Source organism: Vitis vinifera, chromosome 1 (assembly GCF_030704535.1).
Source record: "Vitis vinifera cultivar Pinot Noir 40024 chromosome 1, ASM3070453v1".
NCBI classification, from domain to species: domain Eukaryota; kingdom Viridiplantae; phylum Streptophyta; class Magnoliopsida; order Vitales; family Vitaceae; genus Vitis; species Vitis vinifera.
This window is the reverse complement of record NC_081805.1, coordinates 12,469,221-12,481,515: the sequence shown is the minus strand read 5'-3', so window position 1 is coordinate 12,481,515 and position 12,295 is coordinate 12,469,221. Positions and strand designations below refer to the sequence as shown.

General features: G+C 34.7%; 1 protein-coding gene across 4 annotated transcripts; it reads right to left on the bottom strand.

Annotated features, from left to right (window-relative positions):
- Positions 1-273: 273 nt before the first annotated feature.
- On the bottom strand, positions 274-12,043 carry LOC100244775 (beta-1,3-galactosyltransferase GALT1). 4 transcript variants are annotated; one of them, XM_002269571.5, is made up of 8 exons: positions 11,878-12,043; positions 8,038-9,246; positions 3,767-4,002; positions 3,375-3,656; positions 2,050-2,178; positions 1,801-1,980; positions 1,060-1,167; positions 274-860 (listed from the first exon to the last, which is right to left on the bottom strand). In XM_002269571.5, exons 2-8 carry the CDS (start codon positions 8,798-8,800, stop codon positions 648-650), a joined length of 1,911 nt encoding a protein of 636 aa, XP_002269607.1. In that variant the 5' UTR covers positions 8,801-9,246; positions 11,878-12,043; the 3' UTR covers positions 274-647. The 4 variants fall into 4 exon arrangements, with proteins under 4 accessions (XP_002269607.1, XP_010651966.1, XP_010651978.1 ...); XM_010653664.3 differs by having other exon boundaries at positions 8,038-9,253; positions 11,878-12,019; XM_010653676.3 differs by lacking the exon at positions 11,878-12,043 and adding an exon at positions 11,575-11,865.
- Between the last annotated feature and the right edge of the window lie 252 nt (positions 12,044-12,295).

The following is a 12,295-nucleotide window of genomic DNA, read 5'->3' as shown; positions in this document are numbered from 1 at the left end:
GGTTAAGGTCATTTTCCCATCGTCAAACCAATCCACGTCAGCACCCATGTCCCTGCAACAGTATGTACTCCTGAGAGAAAAAGGGATAACTTGACACAAATCTCAGGGCCAATGGTTAATAACTAGTTTCACATTAGTTGGAGTAAATTTTGCTTAATAATATGAGAAAATGAAGAGGTGAATACTGCACAAACATTTCAGTATTACTGGTACCCTCTTCCTTCAATGTACTCATCAAGCCAGCAAAAGCAAGTCGAGAGGTTCAGATGCAAATTAAGCCAAACAATTATCAACTTTTCAGATTAACAAAAAGAATGTAAAATCAGCAATTTATCAAGACCTTTAAATTCTAAGATCCTATTATAGGGTGCAGACTCTTCTATTATTGATAGTGTAATCTGTACCTGGCACCAGCTCTCTCACATATGGTACAATTCCTCCATGCCATTTTAAATTCACAGCATCTCCACCAACTCAAGCAGATTGACTACCTATATGCAGACTCTAGCTCCTAATTCCTAACTCCTAATTCCTAATATACATCCATGTTGGAAACAAACCCCTCCTACATCTAAAACACTAGAAAAAAGAAAAAAAAAATTATATCCTTCAGTTGATTTGTCATCAAGATTGTAAACTGACTATGCCTATGGTTCGCCACAACATTGAGCTCGTTTTTTTTCTTGAAGTTTCTGCCATAGACACAGCATCTCCCTGGGAGCTTGGTAGTGAGCAACAACATAACCATCCTTACACCCTTCATTATAGACCCTTTCTTCCTTCTCATACCAAACTTCCATACCTCCCTTCTTCATATCTGCAATCCAGATGCCCATCGCCACATCTTCAAGCTTAAACATCTGCAATATCAAGAACTAATATTTTCAGATTTCAAAAATGTGTGAACCTGTATGTGATATGTGATTTAAGAGCCAATATCCATAGAAATTAGCTTCATTGTTGGCAAAGGACTTCCTGTTCAGACCAGTGCTGCAATTGTAGACTGTCAAAAATGGTTTATGATTGGAAGGGAAAAAGCAAGATCAGTGACTATTATACCTTTAAACGACCTTTTTTGTATCTCTTGTAGACTTGCTTTGCTATGTCATGTGACACAACATAACCAGGACCATGTGCCCAGGGAGGATAGGTCTCTTCAGGCCATTCCTTCATTAGTGCAGACAAAATGGGAAAAAAGTGAGAAAAGTAAGAGACAAGGCTATTTGTTATTTATTACTAAAATAGTTAGAGATAACCACAAAAGGAACCAAATGCACAATCAGTAAATGAACTAAATTTCATCCAATTATAAATGGATTGGCGCCAAATGTAAGATCTTATTTTCCTAAAATTCAATTATTTAGTTTATATTTTTTCAGTATTGAAGGTTGTTCTAAGGAAAAAAAGAAAAGGAAAGAAAACCTTGTTATTTCCACACACATATATATGAACTCAATTCAATGAGGTACCCAAAATACAATTCAGTGAGGTAGCCTGTCCCTGCAGTGGCACTAAAAGCAAAAAAGTAGTGTTGCCTTCTTTACATCGACAAGGAGAAAACAAGGGCTCAGTAATCTACTGTGGAGTCTTGCATTACAGGTTGTTACACAAATTTAATCATCAATTTTCAGGTTAAAAAAAAATCTAGACCAGGCAATCTGCACACACATGTATCCTGTGTTAGAAATCAGCAGGACCTATTTTACAATTGGGTAACCCCACACTACCCAGAACCGTGACAAACCTAAGTTGTCACAAACACATCTTGAATTTCAGTTAATAAATTGAGAGGAAAGTTACCTCGGGGCTAATATACCACTTGCTTTCTGTATTCCTATGAGGTCGGGAATCTGAGTTGATAAGACCATAAAGCAACCCATGTGACACATTTATCCTGTTTAAAGAAGCTAACACTTCATCCACACGAACAAATGCATCATCATCTGTCTTCATGACAAACTTTGCCGAAACAACCTCCGTCTGTTAAGAGATGAGGTCAATGAGGCAAAGGAAGGATAGTCCTCATTTAAGCAAGAGACAAGACTTTACCCCAAAGATGCAGATGGCTAAAGCCTTCCAAGTGATGATGCTATAGTAGTCAACAAAAGGCATTAACTGTGTATCTCCATATGTCCGTGCCTCATTCCAGAGTTCCTCATTCACCATTTTATTTTTATGCTGCAATACATGTCAAAGTTTTAGTTCATTGAAAATAAATAACTCAAAATAGGCTACAGACTCACACAAAGAAATAAATAAATCAAAAACAGGCTTCAACAACTAAGCCTATGCATCAAACTTTTGTTTGATTGTACCAGAGTTCTAGAAGGTATAAAAATCCAAAGGAAGAGAGTCCTGCAAAAATGTTTTTCAATCATACACAACAATGCTAACTAAAGGACCTTATAGTAATGAAAATAAAGATGGAATCTGAGTGGCTGGACTCTGCTATAAGCAATGAACATTTTTTTAGTTCTAAGTTTAACATAGTTGGCCTGGTACCAAAAGAGAGGTCAAAGACCACTAACCAATGGGTATTGCCTTATTTGAGTAGTTAATTTAGAACTGTGTGACTTCACCATGAGACTTTCTAAGGACATTATTTGTGTGTATGAGTGAGAGAGATAGAAATAGAGTCTTGGAAAATTTTCTTTTATTATACACAAAAATACTACCTAAGGTTCTTATAATAATGAAAATCAACATAGAATCTGAGTGCCTCGGCTCTGATATAAGCAACCAACATTTTTTTAGTGCTGAGAGCCATCTTTCACATACTAGGCTTAGAAACAAAACAGATAGATAAAAATGGACCACTAACAACTGGGTATTGCCTTATTTGAGCAGATAATTTAGAACTGTGTGACTTCACCATGAGACTTTCTAATGACATTATCTGTCTGCCAGAGGCTAGCAAATGGGTATCGCTAATTTGGGCAGATAATGTCGGACTTGTAACTTCAGCTTGAGACTTCCTAAGGATGTTATATATGCCTTTTTTAAGCAGATAACTTAGGACTATGTGACTTTAGCATAGGAATTTCTAATGACATTATCTGTGTGTACAAGAGAGAGAGAGAGAGGGGAGGGGGGCGTGCGGGGGCTAACAAATGGGTGTTGCCTTATTTGAGCAGATAATTTAGGACTCTGTAACTTTGCCATGAACCTTTCTAAGGAAATTGTCTGTGTATGAGAGAGAGTGTTCTGATATATGCCAAAGTTTGGAAAATCAGACAGCCTATTGCAATAATAAACTCCATGGTGAGACTGTTCTTATGGTGGATACCACAAAAATTTGATATCATTACCAAAATGCTGACCACATGACAGTTTTGTAACAAAAATCTAGAAAGCAATTCACATGTGAAGCTCACCAAACCAACAAAAAAGCGCACAGCAACTGCCCCTGACCGCACTGCAGCATACTGCATCCACGTTCTCCGAACAGCCATCCTGCGTTTAAAATTGTTGGCCGTAGAGAAAACACCGATGAAGAGCTCCAACCGTTTTTCAGGAAGGAGAGGAACTGATTTAAGTGCTTCTAAATCAATTATATGATCTAAATCTTCTGATGTGGGTAAACCACTGGCCAAGACTGATATTAAGTTCAGGTCCCCAGACATCCTAACTTCACTAACGAGCCATGGCTCCAAACTCTGAACAGATAAGCAAACGAGAAAGAAAATAAAGACAAACAAACTGGAACCTGTTCTGTAAATTCTAAAAGCAACTCAACTGAAAAAGAAAAATGAGATTAGTAACTTACTTCTCGGTAAGCAAAGGATGTTATGTGCTTTCCATCAACCGTCATTTGGATTCCCTCTGATCCCACTCTAAATGTTGACACAAAGTGATAGCCTTGCTTAAAGGGAAAATATTTTCTGGTTTTGGATGCTTCCTGAACCATTGGAAGCCGCCTTGAACCATTGGAATAGTAATTAGCCATGAGAACCCGCTTATCATCTTTACCCACTATCTCATTGCACTGATCCAACTCATCCACTGATATGTAAGACAGAATAAAGTTATCTAACAATTGGGCATGGTAAGTGAAAGTAATGTAAAACAGGACTTGTGGAAGTTAACAAAAGATATGAAAGGAAGGCAACTGGAAAATGAATACGGTGAAACTTGACTGCAATTAGTTAAATATGAATGAAGATTATTTTTGTAATTTCATTTTACAACATTCTCCTAATCCATTTTCATGATGGCTTTAATACCAGATTTTTTGGTAGGAAAGAAAATAAGAGAAGAGAACAGCAAAAGCAAAGGACAGCACTGGGTGTCTACAGAGAAAAAAAAGAAGAAACTGGAAAATGAATATGGTAAAACTCGACTGCAATTAGGTAAATAAGTAGAAGGCATATTTCAGCACATTCTCAAAACCCATTCTGATGTTTGGCTCTAATACTAAGTTGTTTGTTAGAAAACACAAGAGAGGAGAAAAGCAAGAAGAGATAAAAGGGCAGGATGGCTTTCTTTTTTGTTAAGAGAATTATTATATTAATTGATTAAATGTACAAAAAGGTTAGAAATTGATCATAAAAGGGAGAAAGGAGTAAAATAATCCTACATAAAAAGTAATATTATTATTGTCAAAGACCAGATTGGAAGTTAAGTAAATTTATTCATGTAATAAATAATAGGGAATTTTCATTTGAATGGTTTGAATGTTGACATTGAAAATGCTAGTGATTGGTGAAAAAAAAAAGTTTTATGTAATATATTAGGTTTTTTTTAAGTTTATTTTTTTTTCAATTGGGAAGGAATAATAATAAACATGAAAAGTTGGAACTTTAGAAACAACACATAAAGACATATATATTTTTTTGATTGGACACATAAAGACATATATATCAACAACACATAGAAGTACACATGTCTAGTTAGAATTTAAAATTAAAACTTCAATTAAAAATTTTGAAAGTTTATTTTTGTGGCTTTTGTGATAAAACTATGCATTAAACTCATTTTGTTAAATTGAACTTGTGAGAACCTAGGTTTGGCAATTTCTTGTAAACTTAATGAGGAAATGTTAGTGAGTATCTGATATGTATATTTCTTTTCAATTAAGGGAAATCAACATCGTTGGGTTAGGTTTAAGAAGGCGAAGCATATGGTCCTTGGTTCAAGTCCTACTCTCAAAAAAGGATTGAATGTCCTTGGTTCAAGTGACCACTTAGTTCTAATTGGTGAGGATCTAGATAAAGGATTGTGAGTTTTCCTTTTTGCCTTTAGTAAAACTTAGGATTGCTTTATATTGTTAAGGAAATTTGGGATTGCTTTGTTAAGGGATTGAATCCCTAATTGGATTATTTGTGAGCCCTAGGCGCATATTTTTGTTTGGAGAATGTTTGTTAATTTAGTAAGATTCAGGATTGCTAAATATATTGTTAGAGGATTGAATCCTTAATTGGATTGTTTGTGAGCCCTAGACTCTTAAATATAGGTTCTTGAATGCGTTTTAATTTATTTTATAATGCTTGGCAAGTGTTTGTAAAATTATTTTTTGTCACCCCCTCCTCCTTTAGGACATTCTTGGTTAGACTTGGGAGCATTTTAATAACTTCTCAAAATCCTACCGTTCAATCTTTTATATGGCATGATATAGTTTAACTTTTTATATCCTACTATCTTTCATGAAATTAGTTATAAACATAGTTGTTAACTCATAAAACACATAGGGTGTTGTGGAAAGAGACCAAGGACAGGATTTTTTCGGTCAAATCTCTTTACAATGCTCTAGATTCAAGACGTGTTGTTCAGTTTCCAAAGAGCATCATATGGAACCCTTGTGTTCCTACTAAAGTGGGTTTCTTTGCTTGGGAAGCCTCTTGGGGTAAGGTGTTAACTTTGGATCAACTTAAAAAAGAGGGGGTGGACATTAGCTAATAGATGCTTCCTTTGTTGTGCAGAAGAAAAGTCTATTGATCATATTCTAATTCATTGCACCAAGGCAAGAGTTTTATGGGAGTTATTGTTTGCTCTTTTTGGAGTGATGTGGGCCCTTCCTTATTCGGTTAGAGATACCCTTATTGGTTGGCATGGTATCAACATGGGCAAGAAGCGTAGTAAGGCGTGAATGGCAGCCCCCCTTATGTCTTTTTTGGGCGGTTTGGAAGGAAAGAAATAGAATTGCTTTTGAAAATGAGGAGCTTTCGATTCATAAGATGAAAAATTCTTCTGTATGTAATTTTTGGTCTTGGACTAAGTCGATTATAGATGAAGGACCTCTTCCTTTAATCAACTTTTTTGATTGGTCGGGTTCTAGATGAGGGCTGGTGATTTTTTGTATCCCCTCTTCTTTTTGTTCATGCTTTTTGGCGCCTCTTGTATACACCCTGTATGCTTTGGATCAGCCTGAAGATGCCCTTTTCTCTCTTCATATATACATATATATATATATATATATATATATATATATATATATATATATATATATATATATATATATATTTTTGTGCGTTTACTTGTCAAAAAAATAAAACACATTATGTATCATTTTTCTATTTTTTGTATCATTATCATATCATATTGTGTATCCAATGTCGTTTTATATGGTGAAAAATAAATAGAAAAAATATATTGAAAGTATGAAGTACAGATTAATATATAACCAATTTTATGAACGATAGTAGGATCTAAAAGTCAAATTATATCATATCATATTAAAACATTCAATATTAAAGTTTTGAAATGTTCAAATTCACAAAATATGACTTTAATGTATAAATTCATCACATATCCACAAAATTAAACTTCTTGAATTTTTAGCTATGATTTTTAGTTCCAAATTCTAACTAGGCATATGCACTCATGTGTATTGTTGATTGATATATAAGGACATATATATGTAGCATTTGACAACAAGAATGTAGTTTTTTGTATAAATCATTTTACCTATTTCTCCTCTTTATGATCTATTTTTAATTTATTAGTACATTTTAAACAATTAATATAATACATTCTTTTAACAAAAAAAAAAAAAAAATGAATTGGATTGTTCTTAAAAATTATGGAAAATAGTTGAAGATGTATGTATCATTGTATCATTATATCATATATCGAATATGTATCATAAGTTAAATTGTAAGATAAGATACACATTGCTAGATGTATCAATTTCCTTTAAAAATATATTATATCATTGTATCATTTTGTGTATCATAAGTTTTTAACAATTATGGTTATAAATTACTCTATACTTTATACTTCCAATATATATGCATACATATACATATTTTTTCTATTTATTTTCACTATATATATATATAAACTTACGATATATGACATGATATGATACATGATACAGAAAAATAAAAAAATAATACACAATACATTTTACATGTTAACAACTATGAGCATATCTCAAAAGTGTAGGGAAAACAAAATTATCAAGAAAGAGGTATGAAAGTTTTTTTCCCAACATAAACACTAAATAAATTAATGTTAGATATAATAAGCAAGATATTTTTCTAGTCTCTTAAGATGATAAAAACTATTAAATATCCCCATGTGATGCACTTATGGAGAAGAAAAAAAGAATATTAGATAAACAATTATGGTATCTCTGGATGCATGAAACTAACCAATAAAGGTAATAAGAGAAACAAAAAATCACTTGAGAAATAACCAAAACTCAGTAACATAATAGGAGATGCGAACACTGCATTCTACCCAAAGTGAAGATGCTCATATTCAATACTAGTTTTGATATCGTATTGAGTAGGGGAGGTTAGTCAAAGTGTCTAAAGCCAAATAGAACCTCCCACTCTACCTAAACAAGTTCGGCACAGTGAATTTCAATTTGACAGGATAGATAGAATTACATTCTCATGTGCCAAATCTGCGCTATGATAAAAAGAACAATATTCGGATAAGGAGAAACCAAAACTGATTGCCATGAAACAGGACAAGTGTAATATGCATGAATTAGATGCAAATATTCATCTTGAATAAACACATGGTCAGGCTACAAACTACACGTAAAATCCACCATGCCTTGAAAAACGCAAAATGAACAGGCATCTCTACCTTTCTTATTCTTGTCTGGAGCAGGAGATGGACAACGTTCCTCTTCACCCCAATCATGAGCTATAGTCCAGGTATTTTGGACAATTACAGGGTCTTCAGTTATCTTATCACCATGAAGCCTAACATTGTAGTGCAAAATAATGGGTGGATCAGGCTCCCCTGGAAGTGGTTCGCCTGTTAAGTCAATCCGAAAATTACCAAGAAGACCATCTGGAATGCCAATAATTGTAATGGAGGAACCTTGAGTCAACCCACAAGGAACCCCCAACTTATAGCCATTACTACCAAGTTCTGTGGCATTCATTTTATTAAGGAAATAAGGACATTGTTTCTCTTTCGCTCTCTTAACTGAACTTTCATTAGTATACCCCAGTTTTTCCTCTTCAACCGAAGCCAAAAGGCTAGTCCATGCAATTCCCGCTTCCTTAATAGCCTCTAATGCATTAGGTAAAACCTGAGCATGATTAATTAAGTATTTCAAATGGTCCCATGTGTGCAAAGATTGCTGCTCTTCATCAGAGATGTTCCTCAGACCAAAGAGACTGGAAACTATACTATCAGCAGAAATCACTTGTGAAGCATTCTCTGGATTTTGAACTACTGGTAGAACTCCAGCATTTATCCATTCAAGGGGATTAGTTGAATTGGAGGAGAATGGACTTGTAAGGTAACTGTCACTTATAGGATTTTTCATGAAAACATACCTCAGAACCAGCAACATAAACAAGGATGCAATCAAACCACCACCATACCATTTCTTCATTTCTGCTACTTACACATTCACATAAAGAGCTTTGAGCCTGAATTTTGTGTCAATTGAGCTTAGAGGAACCAATGAGCTATTGGCCATCAGATGTCAGTGAGATTATAGAATTTAACCCTTCATAAATGTTCAGAAAGTCAAGCAGCAATAAACAAGAGAACAAAGATATGTGGAGCAAACTCTTAAAAGACTCCCAAAATGAACCACTATAAAATGCAGTTGTCCACTTCTTGGCAGTAAAACTTTCAGATGATTCAATTCTTAGTCCACTGTTTGACTGAACCAATTACTCTGTTTTGCAAACATATCCTTCTGGATTGACCATTCAAAGCTCATGAATTCTGAAAGGACTCCACAAGGAAGCATCTGAAATGGGAACCGATTTGCCAGACTGTAGATCAAGTCAGTTAGCCTTCACAAAAATATATGGGTTTGCCTGGGACGTCCTGTAAACTAAAAGGGTTACAGAAAAACCATGTAAGTGAAAAGGATCAGTTAATGATCAATATGCCAAAGCACTGCCAAAAAGAAACTGCATCCCAAAAACTTAAAACTTAATGATAAGAAAGGACCCGATGCAAAATCCATCATCTCAAAATGAAGTCAGATGCCTACAAGTGATGTTACATAGAGTGACTATTCACAAACATGATTCAGGAAAGGTATACCATGTGTTGGTTAAATGCATCTATAGGCTTTCCTAGATCCCAACCTCCTGTTCACCCAAAATACAGAGAAGATGTTATGTAAAAGGTATAATATGCATTGATTAAATATGTCTAGGCTTTCCTAGATCCCAGCTTTCCAAGATCTCAACCTCCTGTGCTCACAAAATACAGAGAAGATGTTAAGTATTTTTATCAAATTTAAATCTGATCCAATCTCACCTACCAACCCCCCATCTCCCCCTACTGCCAAATCCTCCTATCTGGGTTCCAGTTACCTATGTCATTGGAATTAGGATTACTTGTGGTGATGGCTCAAGTGGATATCAGATATGCTTTCCATACCTGTCATTCTGTAATTGTTGAACACTGAACTTTCTCTAAATATTATCCACTGGACTAGTCACTAATATGTTAAAACTGTGTAAAATTTGTATTGTGTATTTTGTACCCTCTCTGCTTATTTTCCTCATCAAAAAGCACTTTGATGTATGAGCATAGATAGCCTTTTCCAGGTCCCTCTTTTCTTTTACGCTGTCTTTTTAAGTTCAACAAAAATTGAAACCAAGAAAACACCAATCCACATGAAAATTACTAATATTTACACCAAGGAAATGAAATCGATTTTACAGGTTTCAATGATTCGGCATCTCCCTAATTGCTGAGGCTAACAAAAAGCATGATAATCAAGTTAACAACAAAAAATTCTTCATGTCACCATAACTGCAAGCATATTCAGTCTACGAAGCATGCATCTTCATTTCTTCGTATGCTTACTTAATAGAGATTCTTTTTCAGTGGTCTCCGCATCTGTTTTGCTAAATAATAGTCATCATACTTCCTCCACATCTGTTTCCCTAAATAATAATTATAATAGAAATCATGATAATGATGATAATTCTTTACGATTTTCTTTTATAGAAGATGATGTACATTTAATTTTATCGAACTCTTGCTAAGTTACCAATTAACTAAAAACTTCCATTGCCAGGTTAAGGGAACAATGTATTTCAAGCTAACTTAGAATAAAGCCCTAACTCTAGACCAACTTGGGTGGCCCCTTTTGGGTTTTGCATATGAGCTTAATAAATGGGAGAAGGAAACAATGATTAGAGTCAAACTTATGACCTTCTATAAATCAAGGCTCTGATACTATGCTAACAACTGAACCAAAAACTTAAGCAGTTGGGAAATGGACCAAAAATGTACATTAAGTCAACTTGGGTTAAAGCCCTACCAACTTTATTAACCTAACACTTGGTCATTCAGTGGCTCTTCTGAAACTAAAGAATGCCTTTTGGGCAGGCTAGAAATAAGTAATTAGTTTTATCACTTCTGTAGCTAAACTGACAATGAAATAACAATTAAGCAACTAAGAAGGGGAAATTTGAATAATTTCATGTATGCTTTATAAGTAAATTTCTTTAAAGTGAATCTAAACAAACAAGGACGCAATTAAGCCACATAAAATGAGAACCATTCATGTAACAAACGCATACTAACCATAATAAAATAAAGCAGATGCTGGAAAAGCTTCTAAGAGCTATACCCACTGCACTATATATTTACAAAGGCAACAATAAAGAATTAATTATAAGTCCACATCTAACCTAGAAGGTCTAAATGGAGGGAGTACATATCAACCAATTTTTTTCTATGTTTGATATATTATATTCAATGATGACTATACATGTGCGAGAAGATCCAGTAACAGTTCACCAAAAGTCAGGAGGAACCTCTATTCTGGGTGGGGGCCACAACACTGTAACTCAGATCTTAAATTGAAAAAACACAACCCTAACATTCCGTTTGGTTGCCGAGAAAATGTAGGTAAAAAAAGGTTAAAAAGTTAAGATTTTAACTCTTGAAATTCTCATCATTTCTTATGGGAAAGACGAAGCCTCCACTCAACTGACTTATAAACGTTGATTTTTTTTTTTCTTTTTTCTTTTTTTTTTAATTTTGAAACCAAAAAAAAAAAACCATTAAATATAGATATTCAAAATTTATTTTCTTTCCTTTCTTTCTCTTCTCCTAAATTTTCTCGGCAACCAACCTGAGGCTAGATTGGAACAAAATCACAAAGTAGCAAGGAATCGGATACTGTACCAGGGGAGGTCGCTGCAATCGAGTCGATAAGAGATAATTTGACCTCAAATTCAAGTAAATCAAACCCAAACAGATCCAAACACATTATACAGAAAATTCAGCAAGCAGAAACGGATGAAACGTTCCGTTCGAATGCCGAAAACCCGTTTCAGAAACAAAAAGAAGAGAAAAGAAATGAAAAACTCGTGGTGAAATTCCGCATTTTCATTTCTTTTTCTCCCATGAAAGCGAAGCAACCCAACAGCAAGTAATTTGATAACATAACAAGCTTTGTGAAAGAAAGGAAAAGAAAAAGCAAGTTACCGGCCCGATTTTAGGTGTAAAGTAAACGCAGCACCGAATCGGAGGAGCAAAATGCAGCCTGAAAGCGAGAGGAGGTGAGAGAAAATGTGGAGAAGAAATTTGAAGTTCAAATTCTACACCGAGGTTTTTGAGTTCTTATTAGCAACTAATAAATACAACTAGGCTTATTTTAATTTTTTTTTTCCAGCTTTGACTTAAATCCAGTGGCAGATCGCCACATGGCATACAGACCTTGACTCCAATAGTAAAGTGTATCCATATAGGCGAGATGGCAACCGTTGAATATGATAGGGTAACAAGCAGGGACACACCCACCTTTGTCACCGCAAATAGCGGTCCTACTTTTGTCGAAATTGAGGGTGAGAGATTGGACTGACAGTTGGCTATGAGCCTGGCTGGTTTCTTCCCTTTGTGAAAA